Raw genomic sequence first — 17245 nt, 5'->3', positions numbered from 1 at the left:
GATTGAACAATTTTTATTTTCCAAATAGCTAGGCAAATACTAAGGGATTGTATAACTGTTGGAGCAAAGATGAATGAAAGATTATGAGCTGCTGAAGGAAAGTTTTTTTTTTTTTTTTAACAATCTACTGAAGGAAAGTTAAACAAAAGATTATGGCAGAGAATTTTAGAAAACACAGATAAACATCCCATGCCCAATGAAACAAGCAAAATCTATAAGGTGCTAGATGAAATTAAAGTTGAACAAATGATCATAGCAAGCAATCTTAGAAAACATAGATAAAACATCCCTCCCCCATGAAATGAGAAGAATATGAATGCAAATTTCTCACGTTCAAAATTTTCTTTCCTTAGACAAATCAGTCATCCTAACCTTAAGTAGTAAAAAGTGAACCACTAGACCAAATAAAATAAAATAAAATAAAAACTCAGTCATAAAACTCTAAAATCGAAATCATAATTGCAATGTATTTTTGCATTTTTGTAAGTTTAAACTTTTAATACTAAATATGCAAAATGTTAATACTAAATGTGCAAACCTAAAAAGTCTAAAAATTACATATTTTAGTGTTCACGTTTGCATAGTAAAGTTGGTAATAATTACAAAGTTACCACCGCGTTTTTTTTTTAAATATGATCTGGTGTGTTCAATTTTTCAAGATGTAAGGTTGTAATTAGTTCTTAGTTTCCTCCTATAGACTTGTTCTCATATCATCCAATATATATATATATATATATATATATATATATATATATATATATATATATATATATATTTGTGTGTGTTCAATGGTCAACTAGCTTAAAAATAAAGCTTTTTTAATCATTTGCAATAAAGCTCTTCATTATATTTTTCATTATTAATTACTTAGAAAATTAACTACTATACTTTTTTTTGAAATCAAACCTGAAAGGTAGATTAAATCAAATGAGCAATAGAGTTTGGAGGGATTGAATCCCAGTACATAGGTGCCTCCTAAGAGAAAGCCACTGCTGCTAGTGTATGTGCAGCCATATTATGAGATCTAGAAACTAAATGAATTGAACAAGAATTAAAAGATAACATAAGAGCCTTAGAGGCTTCAATCGAATACCCAACATATGACAAAAGATTCGAGTGAGACGAGATTAACAAATCCCTGAGCGTGGAACAGTCCGTAAAGATGCGCACAGTCGGCAGACCACGATCCTTGAGCCAAGACAAAGCCTCCTTACAAGCTAATGATTCCGCCATGAGTGGCGAAAAACAAGTGGGAAGCCGCGCATTGAAACCCGCTACGAACCCGCCGTCGTGCACCACCAAAACCGCACCAACCGTAGCAATCCTGGTCTGAGGCCGGTAGCTTGCATCGATGAAGAACCACAAGCTGTCATCCGCAAAGAACAAATGTGAAATAGGAGGTGCACCTCTGGCCACCCTACAACCATGGATAGAACCCTTAACCTCAGCCTGCTGCAGCAACAAAGAGAGGCCCTCAGCACAAATAATGAATAAATAAGGGGAAAGAGGGTCTCCCTGCCTAATACCTCGTGTGGGACGAACCTGACCAGCAACATTACCATTTACCAAGAAATTATAGGACACGGCGGTAACACAAAGCATTACCAGATTCACCCAATCCACAGTAAAACCCAAAGCTAAAAGCATCCGACGGAGAAAAGACCACTCCATTCTGTCATATGCTTTCGCCATGTCTAACTTGAGTGCACCCCAACCAATCACTCCACAGTGTTTCCTATTCAGAAAGTGACCCACCTCTGCAGCAATTAGGATATTATCTGTAATTAGCCTGTTAGGGATGAACGCACTCTGGGAGTCAGAGATTATCTCTCCCAATAACGGCTTCATTCGGTTTGCCACCATCTTAGCCATGATCTTATATACTACATTACATAATGCAATGGGGCGGAGATCAGACACCAACTCCGGGCACTGCTTCTTCGGGATCAGGACTACATTTTTGTCGTTCAAGCCAGGTGGAAAGGAGCTACTATTCAAATAGTTCAACACAAAAGCAGAAACATCACTCCCTACCACATCCCAATAGTGTTTATAGAACCCCGGATTCATGCCATCTGGCCCTGGGGCCTTATCAGGGAACATTGAGAACAAAGCAGACTTTACCTCTTCTACCTCAAAAGGTCTAAGCAGGGCAGTATTATGTTCTTGAGTGACACGAGGAGTAATAGATGCAGTAAAAGAATCCAAAGTGGTAGCAGAAACATCAGAAGCAAAAATATCATGGAAGTAATTAATCACAACAGCATTCAACTCATCATGCTCCACCCATACACCTAAATCATTCCTTAACCTAGTAAGAGTATTCTTCTTTTTACGAGCAGAGGCATACTTGTGGAAGAATTTAGTATTAGCATCCGCGCCTCTCAGCTAGTGTTGTTTGGCCCTCTGCCTCCAGAACGCATCCTCTTGAGTCTCCAACTAGCACAACGCAGTTTCAAGGTGCTGGTATCTCTGTAAAGAAACGTGGTCCAGCCGGCCTCTCAACTGTGCTTGTTCACATCGGAGCTTCTTGATCTTGCCACCGAGCTTGTGGAAATGATCACCCCCCATCTGAGAAGTCGATCCCCACAATGCTGGAGACAGCCTAACAGACCAGCGGCTCTGCCCACCTGCCACGCATCCTCCACCTGCTTTCTACAGCCCTCATCATGCACCCATGCCATTTCAAATTTGAACCGCTTGCTAGAACTTCCATCAAACCGCCCACACCCCTTAACCCCTAGAAAGAGGGTTGTATGATCAGACGTGCGAGTCAGAATGTTAGACACACTGGCCTTCGGTAAAGAGTTGCACCAATCAGCTCGTGCAAGAACTTTATCCAGGCGCTCCTCCATCCACTCCTCAGAGCCCCTGCCTCTCTCCCATGTGAACTGATAGCCCTGCATTGACAACTGGACTAACCTACAGTCATCCATGGCCTCCCCGAAACCACGAAGCAGGTTGTTCGGATGCGGATTGCCCCCACGTTTTTCGTGTTGGAAGAGGAGGTCGTTGAAGTCACCTAACACCACCCACGGTAGAGTAGATTTGTCAGCTAGAGTTCGCAGAAGATCCCACGAGGCACTTCTACGACCATGTTCCGGAAAACCATAGTAGCACGTCATACTCCATTCACCCAGTCCCATAACACTCACCTCAATATCTATATGATTTCTCGAATAGCTGAGCAGCCTGGCAGTATTATTTCTCCTCCAAAATAAAGCCAGCCCTCCACTAAGACCCACACTATCGACATAAAACAAGCCTTCAAATCCCAACTTCACACGGAGCCGTTCGGCATGCAACCGGCCCACCTTAGTTTCCTAACAAGTTTGTATTACATACCTCAAGTTCAACAAAACACAAAAATCTAACATTACTAATTTTTTTGAATTGTAAGCACCTCTATTGAGTGGGATAGCTAGCCGTGAGACAGCTAGCGTGGAGATTTAATACTGCTCCATACCCAAAGCCAAGAATTCAGACTTTAGTTAAGAATGAATGAGTTCATCCCACTCAACCACACACTCCAGCCCTAAGATAATTTAACCAAACGACCCTTAATATATTAAAAATAAACCTTATTAAACTAGTGGACTACTAGCCGAGCTCTGGACAGCGAGCTCAAGAGCTTGTCCGCTCCTGCTCTTCACAAAACTGAAAAGCCCTACACTGATTCTTACATTCTCGAAACACTGTATAGTATATTCTACAAGAGAGATTGAAACATCAGAAACATTTGGCGCTAATTTAGTGTCTCAGCTGTGAGGATCGACAAATGGAAGGAAGGAGGGTGAGGAGGAGCGGGAGAGGACAAAGCAATCAAACTCTTTTGCCCTTGCGCGCACGCCGCCTTTCCAACACCATTTCTTGTTGGTAAGCACTGTAAGATTTATCACTCATAGCCACTGTAGCTGTGGCCTTCATGCGCTGATTGCCCGTCCCTTCTCCTACCTTGTCTTCTCTACTGAAATTCTATTGCCTATAGGTATTGTGACTTCAAGTTCTCTATGTTGAACGAGCCCCTCTTTCTTTTTGGACGACGACACTCTAGGTACAGTCGTACAGATTCCTATTATGTTCTCTCTTTGATTAATTGCTAATGTGTTCTCTTATAAATATTGTATCTGTTATGATTATGGGTTGTACAACTCTTATGGAGTATTGGCTTAAATAAACTAAAATCATACATTAGAATTATCTTGCCAAACTTTTGAAAAGAAGATCATTTTAATAAATATAATCTCAATAGTATGATTAATTAACCTGCCCATTTACAGGCGTGGTAATATACAATTACACTATGTTTTTCTTCTTCTTATTTTTATGTCCAATCACAACTTGTAATATTCCCTTTCCCAGGTACTTGAGATCTTGGTTTGCCATGGGGGTTGGTTTTAGTTTGGCTGCATTGCTTGGAGTTACTCTGGTTTGTATCTAATTTATTTTCTATATAACCAAGTGAAAAGAAAAAGAGAATGGATGAAACATCCCCCTAAAACTAATTACCACTGCTTTATTTTCTTTGACACTGATATGGCCAGATTCTTCTCTGGGAATTGGGCAGAATTCTGCATCCATACAATGAGGAGTCCCAATTCATCAATTTATTAAGTGGCTCTTTATTTGGTTTTTCTTCTGGGGTATGTCTCATCTTATATTTCATTTTTCTTTTATTGGCTTTGAATTGTTCTGTACAATTGACTTCACGTGCCATGAGAAAAAAAGTAAAAGTAATGAATTCCTATCATTTATTAGACCACTGCTGATGAAACTGGCTCAAAAAAGAGAAAGAAAAAGATCCTCCATAACTAAATTCTGCTGTTGCTGTATACTTGTATCATGTTGGTAATCACTTTTTGTGAAACTGCCCCTCTAGTTTTCGTTTTCCACTGACATTCATTCTATCCCCTATTAACTCTGATCTTCTTGCCCTTACTTTACTTTTGTTTCAGGATTTTGTTATCTCTGCCAATGCTAAAGTTATATTTGTAGACTTTGGTATTTATATCCCAATGTCATAAAACTTTGTGTATAACATTTTGCTGCATTTTCAAATTTAAGCAAACCATTTACTACTCTAGATTTTATATCATGTTCTTAGTTTTGTCAATATTTTAAACATGCATATAAAATGGGTTATCTGGACTTTGTTGTTGTCAGGACTCTATTGTTCATCTTTTACTGCCTACCAAAACCATTGTATTACTGACTGGATATAATCCAGTCATGATATCATAAGAATCATACTCCATTTAAGAGAAAAATGTTCTACTATTCAAGTATTATATAGAGTATTTCATTATGCCCAAGAACTCCCTTTTTCTTGTTGTAGCTACTCAAGATACCATTAGAATTTTTACATGCCAAAATTCAATCCGAACTGCCACTTCTGGATCTCTCATCTAGTTTAGCAATCTGTGTTGTACAAATATATGCAAAACTATTGATTTAAGGGAGAGGATTTCAGCTTTTGTGTAATCATTTTTTCGCGTTGAACAAACGCGGCATATAAATTTTGGCATAAAATCTCATAATAATGCGAGACCAATTATGGAAAACAGAGATTTAGTTAATAGCTTGTGTTAAAATGTATTTGGTGCAACTAGTTCTTATTGGTGATCATAAATGCTGGACCTTTTGGGGTTACTTGTCAGGGAAGTATTAGAATGATGTCCTTTGTAGTTTGTATTATAAAACTATGCACTTTGGATTTATGGAAAACTTAATTACCTGAGTGTTGCCATAGTTGTAGCTTGGGTTGTATGGGGTCTTGCTGCCTTAAATAAATTTACTTATCAAAATAAAAAATGTGAACTCTCTTGGCTGGATATCCATATTACCTCATTCTAGACAGGTATACCTGGTGTGAACTTTAGTATTGGTGTCTGAATGTATAATCCAACTTAGATGAACATAAACTATATAGTGACATTGTTAGAGATAAGAGCAGTAGAGGAAAGAACGATGGAGAATTGAATTGAAAAAGGAAACAACAAGGATATGTAAAATATCCTCCAGCAAGAAATGGTTCTTGCCCAGCTAAACTTAGCCCTTATTTTATTCTAATTACTACTGTGTGCCTCAACACTAAGAAAGACTCCCTATTTATAATCTCTTATATTGTATAGGAAAGTAAATAGCATAATATCCTCCTCTGATTCCCTACTGCAATCCCATGACTTATGCTTTATTTGTAATCTGAAATTATGCTGCTTGATTCCCATTTCTATTTGTGTCCTGATTTCCTTTCTTTCTTATTGAGTAAACAATCCACTATTATTCTATCATTGCCACCCTCTATTGAAGTAGCCTTGTCTCCAAGGCTAGAGTGAAAATCTGAAATCTCCATTGAAATAGGGTCATCCTGGGGTAGGTTGGTCAATGCGTTCAAACTCGTCTGGTTCTTCACCCGCATCGTCTCCCTCAACTTCCGCTGCAATAAGTGTTCGTAAAGTCTTATTCGGACAGACATGCATAGGACTATATGGTAGCTGACAACGAAAACAAAGTCCTTTGGCCCTCATGTCCATATACTCGCGGTGGGAATATTGGCGAGCCTGCTTTTGTGATATGTTCAGACTGACATTTCGAATAGGAGATGCGTTGTGAGCTTGGGAATGGTATGAAGTACTTTGATTTTTTTCTAATGGGTAAGAGTTGTTTGATAAAGACTGGGGTTGAGGATGAGTAGATATAAAAGAATTGGCTGAATTTTGCTTAGCAGACCCATAAGACCATCCAACCCCAGCAGTAGTAGTCTTCTTTTTATAGGAATTGTCATCTTCTTCAACAACTCGCCTAGGAATACGGCCAGTAGAGAGGAACTCCAGTTCGTGTTCCACAGCACGAGCAACCCTTATCGCTGTACGTAAATTTGTCACATCGTTTGGTCGGAGGCGCACACGAATTGCAAGCTTAAGCCCATTGAGAAACAATCCCAGTTGAATTTCAGGCGCTAGACCAGGAATTTGGGCAACACAGGCTCTAAATATATTTGCAAAGTTTACTGTACCGGTTTGGCGAAGTGCAGCTATTTGTTCGATTGGAGGCCCGGGAAGTTCACCACCGAATTCTTCCAAAAGTTTTGTTGTAAACTGACTCCACGTGAGAGACGGATGTTGCTGTTGAAGCCAACGGAGCCAATGGAGTGCTGGTCCTTCCATACTGATGAAAGCCGTCGGCACCTTCAAATCCTCACGGGTGCATTGAATGGCAAAAACTGATCGGCCCGAGCCAACCATCCTACTGGATCCGTGCCATAAAATGTTGGAATCTCCAACCAGCCAGACTGCAATGGAGGATTGACTGAAGGAACTTGCTGCAACGGTAACGGTGCAGAATCAATATTATCTGAAGAGGAATTTCTGCCCGCCGCAACCACCGGAGAAAAACTAGATTCTGCCGATCTTTTTCCATGTAGTGAAAAGAGTAGCTCGGACATTTTTGCAAGCGTACCTTCTATCCCGTCCATATGGCCCTTTATCTCAGAATGCATCTCCTCCATCTTCGTACATATTCCCTCCACATCTGTACGCATTTCCTCCTGGCTCTTCTCTAATGCCTCCTGGCTCTTCTCTAATGAGTCAACACGCAAATCCATTCGCGTATTGGTCATTGCACGGCAGGTCAGACCAATTTGTTTGAGATAAGAGCAGTAGAGGAAAGAACAATGGAGAATTGAATTGAAAAAGGACACAACAAGGATATGTAAATTATCCTCCAGCAAGAAATGGTTCTTGCCCATCTAAACTTAGCCCTTATTTTATTCTAATTATCTGCCTCAACACTAAGAAAGACTCCCTATTTATAATCTCTTATATTGTATAGGAAAGTAAATAGCATAATATTCTCCCCTGATTCCCTGCTAATATCCTCCCCTGATTCCCTACTGCAATCCCATGACTTATGCTTTATTTGTAATCTGAAATTATGCTGCTTGATTCCCATTTCTATTTGTGTCCTGATTTCCTTTCTTTCTTATTGAGTAAACAATCCACTATTATTCTATCAGACATCTAGTTATGTTTAATTTTTGTGATAGCTGGACTCCCTACTTGCTATTGATAATTGTTGATATCAGTCATTGTGTTACATGAGAAGCAAACTTTCTTTAACTGCAATTTTATTACTTGATAGTGTCACTTATTTCAGTTTCCTGTACATTAATTGCTGTGCAGCTTTCAGGTTTGACCATCTCAGTTGCTGACATTGGATACTTGTGTATATCTACCATTATCTCTGTATCTGTGCATGAACTTGGGCATGCTCTTGCTGCTGCAAGGTTAAGGCTTCTTACTGTTTTCTCTTTCAAGAATTCAACGCAATAATCATGATATTTGTTTGGAATCCCCATGCAGGGAGAAAGTAATATATTATATATTAGTAGAGTGCAAGCTACTTTATTTTGTATGAATAGAAATACTTCATAGCACACTTGAGGAAAAAGAAAGTTTAATTTGAGTTTACTACTGTTTGCGGTTTTTTTGAGAGATTTAATTGAACTCTTCTAGGTGAGACCCATAGAAACTCTTTGAGAGATTTCATGGTTTCCTTGATTTTCTCTCTTAACTCATTTCATTGTCTCTCTTCTTCTACTACTCATATCATGTTGCTTTCACCTTAGCCTTGGCCACCAACCAAACTGTTCAATCTATTGCTCTGTATTAGTTAACATGGTATCATGCCGCCTTCCTGTGGCTTCTTTCTGGGCAGATTTTTTGGCAAGGTTAATGTTTCCATGAACAGTAGTTCAAGTACTGTTCATTTTATTTGGTGAATTAGACTCGAAAGTTGACTAAATTTTACTTTCAATTTTGGAAATTTGTCTACAGAGTAGAGACTTAGGCTATGAAATAGATGATTTTCCTAACTTAGATGCTTAGTAGGTTTTTGTATTCTCTTTTTTGATAGACCATATAATAATAAAGACATGGTGACAAGTCAAGTATTGATCTCATAAATGCTATGCTCCCTCTTATTGTCTGCAGTACTGTTTTGAAGATTATATGTATTATCACAAGATGATTTAGATACCACCTTTCTGCACCGCAGTGAGGGCATACAAATGGAGTATATTGCTGTGTTTTTGGCAGTACTATTTCCAGGAGCTCTGGTGGCATTTAATCATGAGATATTGCAGGCATTACCTAAATCTGCTGCTCTTCGTATATACTGTGCTGGAATTTGGCATAATGCAGGAGTGAGTGCAAGATAGATTGTACTCCATATATGTTTAGGAATTTTCAAATGTTCATTGTTCTGTCGCTTTTCAATTGATTACCTTTAAATTTTTTGCAGCTTTGTGCTGTTTGTGCCATTTCATTGTTCATCCTACCATTGATCTTGTATCCAGTTTACATACATGGTGAAAGACCCATGGTAATCCGGCAGAGCATTTCTTATGCTAGAAGTTTGTAAATTAAGCACATATGCTCCCCTATTATCTTTCCATATGCCTAATGGTGTATGTTATTATACTGGAATAGGTTTTAAATGTGGCCTCAACATCGCCATTGTCTAGATACCTGTCTCCAAATGATGTGATTCATTCTGTAGATGGAATCCGCATTAACACTGTTCAAGAGTGGCTGCAGATTGCTACTTCATTAACTGAGCAGGAATACCAAGGCAATTACAGTGCTTTTAAATCCAGTAGTGGAAAAGGGTACTGTGTTCCTAATTCATTGCTTGAAAAGAGAATTCATGTTCAATTGAGAGGCAACGAGACAACTTGTCCAAATGATCTTATTGCCTTTGTAGCAACATCTTGCCCGGAATTGAAATTTTCAGGTGATTGGCAAATGGAAAATATTTATTGCTTGTATGCTAAAGATATTTTAAAGCTTGAGAAATGTGGAGATGGATGGACAAAAAGTTCTGACAATAGAAGCAGCTGCTTGTGCTCACAGGTAGGAAATTCAAAAGTTCATGAAATTGTGGCAATTTTTTTTTTTTTGTGTGTGTGTGTGTGTGTAAAATTCTCTTTTTTGGCTTTTTATTTTCATGTCTTTCAAGAGCTAATGAAGATTGTTATCTGTGTTAAAATATTATTGGAGAATATAATTGTTAAATGCACTGATCATGCAGGAGGAATCTTGCCTTGCTCCAGTCCTATTGCCAGGCGTTGCATGGGTTGAGATCACATATTTGAGGCCTTTTATGCCAGGATGTTATCAGTTTCAAAGAACTCATTTTCTAGATGATAAGAATTCTGATTTTGGTGACAAAGGTTGCTTCCAGAGCTTTGTATTTATTGGTGATGTGGAATCTTTGTTGGATTCAGTTCATATGACTTCATATCAGCCTCGTTGGCCAACTAAATTTGGTGCACAATTTCCAAATGTTCTGGAAAAGCTTTTGATGTTTGTGTTTCATGTCTCTCTGACACTTGCTCTTCTCAATAGCTTACCGGTAAGTATTTGGACTACCATGTGTCACTTAAATGTGGATATACTGGTCTAATCACAGGAAACCTTGCAATTAAAAGTACACTCAGTTTATGTAGGGTTCTAATGTTGTAGACTTACAATATGAATGAAATGTTAGAACTTGGAATTCATTGCTTTGAAAGTTGAAACTACAATACTTCCTCTTGTATTACTAGTTATGACAATATAATACAAGGAAAATAAAGAATAAAAGCTGAGTATTTGGGAAATGGTTTTGTTTGATGGCTGTCAAGAAATAATTTTTCTTCCCATTCTCAGTATTTATACATTTTGAGAACCCCCTTTTGTGACACCAATAGCTTACTGATTTTTCTATTTATTTTTGTAATACCCTTCCTGGAACCTATTTGCTGCTATTACTGAAATTGCTTCAGATTTATTGAAGATAACCATTTGTGTGTTTCAGTATATAATTATACATGAGTTTCATTATTTATAAATATGCATTCTGAGCTCCTCTTTTAAGTTACTCTGGGTGGCTTTCTATATTTCCACTAAAATCTGATGGTGACTGATTATTCTGGTGGTTAAATCTTGTCAATTTTACACCCAAGTTCACTCACTGTTACATCTTTTTTAGATTTTTTTAATCATGATGTCATATTGCATTTTCTTATTGGTGGCACCTTTGGTAAATCAGCAGATATTCCAAGATAAATTCATTATGCATAGTAGTTACATGCGCTCTATCATTTATCATATAAGTTTTATAGTGTGCTTTACCATACGATTTTCAGGTATATTTTCTTGATGGTGAATCCATTTTAGAGTTATTGTTGCAGTATCTAAGGTTCTTGAGCCCAAGGAAGAGGAGAGTGGCTCTTAAATGTTGCCTACTTGGAGGGACCTTCATCACCACCCTAATCATTTTCCGGGTTTTTGTTTCATTTTAAGGTATTATCATACAGTATTGTCCAATCCTCCATCTCTTCATTGATTTTGATACCAGATTAGAAATCATATAATGTTTTTCTTTAACACATGTCACTGAATTTGTACTTAAATTGCTCAAAATACATCATAGCTTTAATAGAGTTGTCTCTATGCATGCTGATTTGAGGCATCATCTTTAAGCGATTTGTTAGCTCTTTGTAAATTGGATGCTGCATGTAGATTGATCTCACCGTTTAAAATTATTTAAATGTAATTTCTTCTTGTTTTTTAATTTCATATTTTCATCCTCCCCAGCTGTTGAATGCCTCCAGCAGTTTGACTTGTAGTTCCGTGAAAGTAGTAGCCATTCAAGACAATAGTCATAATTCATAACTTAAAACATTCTTTATGCTGCATATATAGATTGAACTTGCTTGCTTTTACATTAGCACAGCTCTTAATGTGCTTTCTTAAAGCCAGCTTTTGAATTAGTTTTAGATACATTTTAGGAATCAGATTTTCTCATGCATCTAGTATTGAACTTGGAATTGCTTATAAACCAAATGCTTCTACTATGTGAGTTGCAATCCTGCTAGAAATTCCTATTGGGTTTATATTCTTCTTGAACTCCCGCAATCACCATTCATTAATATACTTGTGATGATTTACAGATTTTTAAGTTAAACTCCACAGCAATATTTGATGTTGAAATCCCTAGTAGTGTTATAGTTAGTGATCCTAATTCTAAGTTTACCACCAGAAACACTAGTATTTTGGCTGAAACAGTAGCCTTCAGTGTTTTGTTTTGTCAATATGTTTCCGTGGGTTTATCCAGAAATTAATGCTTGGAACCTCATCACAACTTCATGCTAGAAGTGCCACCCTTGAAGCTCCTTTCACATGCCATAACACACCATCTCTTCTATTGAATCCCTTGTCGTTTTCTCTCTCTCTCTCTCTCTCTCTCCTTTGTCCAATTGTGTCCATTGGACTCGCCTAATCCTGGAAACTCTGCCTAAAGTTTGGTTAAGCCTTTGCCCCATGTGTTACTGTTGTAAAACAGGAATTGTGGTCACTCGTTGTTGTACTTGCTTCCATTTCTCTGTATAACAAAATCAAGGTCCTTCACTATATCTGATTCTGGGTTGAATTGTTGAAAACATAAACCTTCACTGCTTCACATCCTTCCCTATTTTCCCTTCATAGAAGTTAATAGGAAATGCAAATTACAAGTCTTAGGTTTGCCTCAATAGAATTTTGGTTGATGGGTGTGTGGAAGGTTACCTAACCACAGAGGCAGATGACATCTCCACCACAGAACATGTATCTTTGAGCATCCCAGGGACCCAAACAAGGAAAAGATGGTTGAAAGATAGTACAATTCTTTAATGTACAATGAAAATGTCAGTCCTTTTGTTAAGATTCATTTTAATTTCAGATGTAGTAGGTGATAAGTTATACCCTTTTTAGGTAGCAAATCTAGGTTCAATTGAAGCCTCGTTACTGTTATGCCCATAAAATGTACCAAGAAAAATACTTTATTTAGTTTTTACATGGCCCACACTCTATAGATAAATTAAGGTACAAATTATCGAAAATTTTGTTAGATAACTTTCAAATGGGTTGAGATTGTTTAATAGTTCACAATACATAATTATTCCAAATATCATACATGTAAGTCCAAAACTAGATTGAGGATTCAAGGACCCAACAATATTGTCACTTTTAATGAAACATATAAACTACTGCAAGAGATGACTAAACCCGCATCTTGGCATCTTCTTTTCCTCATTCATGTAATAATAACCCTGCCCAACCCCCAAGATACAACCATTGCATAGTTGATTTGCCTTTTTCCTCTGATTTTTCTCTGATACCATACTATAGTACCTTGTCAGGTTGCAATTCATAGTGTATTCACTCCCTATTTCATGTGTAAAAGACTATTGACTATATGTGTGTCTCTGTGTATATATATATATATATAGGATTGGGATCAAATGAAAACTATCCCTCCTGTGAGAACTGCGAACTACTTATTGTGTCTCTTGTAATACTTGATTGTGCACCTGAAAACTATTATCAAAACATTGTGAAGTATTTTCCAAAAAAAATGTGGCGGCATTTTTGTAGTTACTTTGTAATTAACTTGTAATGTCAGATTGTTCAACCGCTGATACTTGATTGTGCAGTTTGCTGCACAGGAGCAGTGGCTCTCATTTGATTTGCCCCCATATACATACATACATATATTATTTATTTATTTATTTATGTAGAGGGTATTCTTGTTTTGTTGTAATGAGAGTTTGACAGAGAATCTAGGGGATAAGACAACTCCACAAAGTGGAGAGGAAGTGGCAATTAATGAAAGAAATAAGAGATATATACATGAGAATTGCTGAGAGAAGGCAATAACATCAGGCAAATTGTAATACTGATTTGATCTGATGCGATATAAGGTCCTCCACACTTCTCTGATTTATATATTCTGTTTGAGTTGAATCCGGCTATATTTCCACTTCGTGTTATTCCTTGATGTTCACCTCGTAATATGATATTATTGTATAGATTTTAATTTAATTGTGGTGACTAATGATAATCAATCAACCCATCAAGAAAAAAAGGGATTTGGCATATTATACCATGGACCATTGTAGACTCTGGTCCAAAATAACCTTTAGATTGTGTCTTTCGTGTACATATTTTCTACATGTAACTAACAGTTTGTGTCTGTAAATAAATTGAAGACACATAACATGGTAATTTTAGAAACATTGTGTTATGTGTCTGTGGTTGACATGTTATGTGACAAACACAAATTGTTAATTGCAAATATAATTTTTTAACCAGATCCACAATGTAATATGGACCTAGGTCCATGGTATAAAAATTGGTTGAACCGTGGAAGTAGGTGTATTAAAGAGATATACTATCTTGTGTATATACAAGAGTTATATTATATGTGCCCTTGTTTTTTACTCTATTGGTACTGCATGTTCTGATTGATCTAGAAATAATGGAGCATAATTTTATTTAGTTCATTCTTTTTTTTTTAAAAAAATCCTAATAAAATTTATTAGAATACGTCGTGGGATTTTTTTTATTGTTCCTTAACAACAGGTTTGATTTACTGGTTGAATATTGAGGAATGGAATCCTATAAGACACATTAGTTTGTCTGTAGCTGATATGTATAGTATCTAGGGCCAGGGGGGGTAAAGAAGGATTGGAGGTAGCAGGGATCCACATGGCGTGGTCCCACCAGCACATGTGCATGTACACATACACATTACTCACATATGGAGAGATTGATAGGGTTAGGTAAGGGTAGTTATCAAATCACTTTTCTCAACCGTATCAAACCGACCAACAGACCCAATAACGACCGCCTCCGTCAAACCCTTTTTTTTTTTTTTTTTTTTTTTCTTCTTCGTTCGTTAAGGGTCCGTTTAGAAAGCAGGAAAATGATTTTTGGACAATGTTTTTTGAAAAAATGAGTCATTTTCTGGAAAACAGTTTCATTTTCAGTGTTTGAATGTATTATGGAAAACTGTCTTTGTGTGTTTGGTTCATTTTTTGGAAAATGGATAGAATTGTATAATTAAACATTGTAATTGTTTTATTTAAAATATAAAAAATTATAATAGTTATTAAAATAATAGTATTTAATAAAAAATAGAATTTATAAAAAAAAAATTAAAAAAAAAATGTAGCAAATGTTTTCGGCGATTTCCCCACCTCCTTGGTCCATGCCTCCATGGTCATGGGTGATATGGCTTGATTTTGGTCGAAAACATGCGAAACAGCTATTCTGGCAATTTCGTAAAATAACTTACGGAAAAAAATTTCGTAAGTCATTTTCCCGAAAAATGAACTGATTTTTCTTGGTCAACGGAAAACATTTTTCGTTGACCACATTTTCCGGTCGTTGCCAAACATAGAAAACTCGAAAAACATTTTTCGGAAGTCATTTTACGGGTTACCAAACACACCCTAACTTTCACCATGCAGTTACCAAAACGTCCCTTACAACGCCGCATTACAATAAATGCACTCTACTCAGTTTTCAATTTACAAACTACTAATTGACTATTCAACTTCATTACAAATTTTAAATACCATTTTTTTTGCATGTTATTTTTTTAGTGTGTTAGACTATTTCATGGATCTTTATTTGTGCGATATGTTGGGTCGAATTGGATCAACATGCAAATGTTAAATTTATATGTGTAAATGACATACTTATATGCTCATATGTAATGGTAATAAGAAATAAAATGTTTGTTACTTATAGGGGAAAATGTAATATTTTTACATTTTAATGTAAAAGTATTATATTTTTCATCAAAAGTATTATATTTTTCCTAATAAGTAATGTTGGCAAGTGTTTTTTTACTTATAAGAGAAAATATATTTTTTTTTAAAATGCAATACTTTTAAATCAAAATGTAAAAATATTACATTTTTCCTCTTAAAAGTATTATATTTTCTCACATAAGTAATAAACACTTTATTCCTAATTAGTATTACATTTATGCGTATAAGTATTGCATTTTCATCTTGACCAAATTCGCCACACAGTGACACGGTCTCACACAAGTTTTTGCCTTTTTTTTTGAAACCATTATAATTCTTTACAAGGTAGTATAAGCTCTATACTTTTTTAGCACAAAGAATCAATACACACCACCGAGATTCGATCCTGAGTGGTGTAACCACCCATTTGGAATGGTAATAGATGTGTCATTACAGTATATAGTAGTTGGCATTTATTTTATTTTATTTCCATATGTTTATATATATTTTGTGCTACAATATTACCTTATAAAATTTACAACAGTTTGAACTTTACCAACTTAAATTGAAATACAAAATATTTTTTTTAAAAAAATAAATTTTAATAATTCATGAAATAATGTCTTCTTATTGTAATTCCAATTGAAATATTTGGTTCAATTTTGATTTGATAAAAACTTAACTTTTAAGTATTTAGTTTGATTTTATATTGTCTCCAAGTCAAAATTAATTTTGAATTGAAAAATAATTCAATCTCAACTAAAAATTCAAATTAATAGTTAAACTATATAATTATATTTTATATGTGATATGCTCAACATTTTGAATACTTAGCTTGCACACTCAAAAGTCACAAGATGCACATCGAAATGACACTCAAAAATCGCAAGATACAAATAGAAGTCGCGAGATAGCGTTAGTTGAATTGATTATTTGGTGTAAATAATAAATAATTTAAGTTGAACTAAGGCATGAGGGGCAAATTAGGCTCTGTTTGGTAGAGTTTATAGTTTATTTTAAGTTACAAATAAGTTAAAATTTTGTTTGGTAAAACCTGGGGAGTTTCAAATAATAACTATTTTGAAAAGTTCTTCAAAATAAGTTACATGCTTTTAACATTTTTTTTTCTCTTTTATCCTTATTAATTTATAAAAATGACACCATTTATCTTTCTTTAATCAAAACCCTAATATCTAAATTTTTTTCCATAATATCCTTCTCCTCCCAGGCCACTTCTTTACCGTAGGTGTATTTTTTAAACATTCTTCTCCCCCCAGTTCTTTATTGTATGGATTTTTATTTTTAAATATTCTTCACCTTTTAGTTCTTTACCATACATGTTCATCAAGGTGGAGACAAGCAACACTCATCTCCCTTGCGTCGTAATCATCAAGGTAATCAAGCTCCTTTTCTTTTCTCTTTTTTTTTTCTTTCTTTTTTGAATATATAAATTTATAAAAATGTCCTTTATGCCTTCTTTCACTTATCATCTTATTCAACATCTAATTTTACCAAACACCTTAATTTCAATTACTTAGCTTATTAGCTACTAGCTTTTCAGCTTCAATTACTAACTTTTCAACTTTTTTGCTTTCAATTAGGCGTGCCAAACGAAGTCAATATATA

The 17245-nt window shown here is 35.9% G+C and overlaps 1 protein-coding gene across 1 annotated transcript; it reads left to right on the top strand.

The window, feature by feature from the left end:
• The first annotated feature begins 3619 nt into the window (after positions 1-3619).
• Positions 3620-11616, top strand: LOC115998505 (membrane-bound transcription factor site-2 protease homolog). The gene is made up of 10 exons (XM_031238088.1): positions 3620-3876; positions 3989-4054; positions 4363-4429; positions 4545-4643; positions 8181-8284; positions 9055-9202; positions 9301-9381; positions 9489-9911; positions 10090-10413; positions 11189-11616. Exons 1-10 carry the CDS (start codon positions 3779-3781, stop codon positions 11342-11344), a joined length of 1566 nt encoding a protein of 521 aa, XP_031093948.1. The 5' UTR covers positions 3620-3778; the 3' UTR covers positions 11345-11616.
• The last annotated feature ends 5629 nt before the right edge of the window (positions 11617-17245 follow it).

This window comes from Ipomoea triloba, chromosome 12, assembly GCF_003576645.1.
Source record: "Ipomoea triloba cultivar NCNSP0323 chromosome 12, ASM357664v1".
Lineage (NCBI taxonomy): Eukaryota > Viridiplantae > Streptophyta > Magnoliopsida > Solanales > Convolvulaceae > Ipomoea > Ipomoea triloba.
The sequence above is the reverse complement of the archived record's forward strand: the minus strand, read 5'-3'. Positions and strand labels throughout refer to the sequence as shown.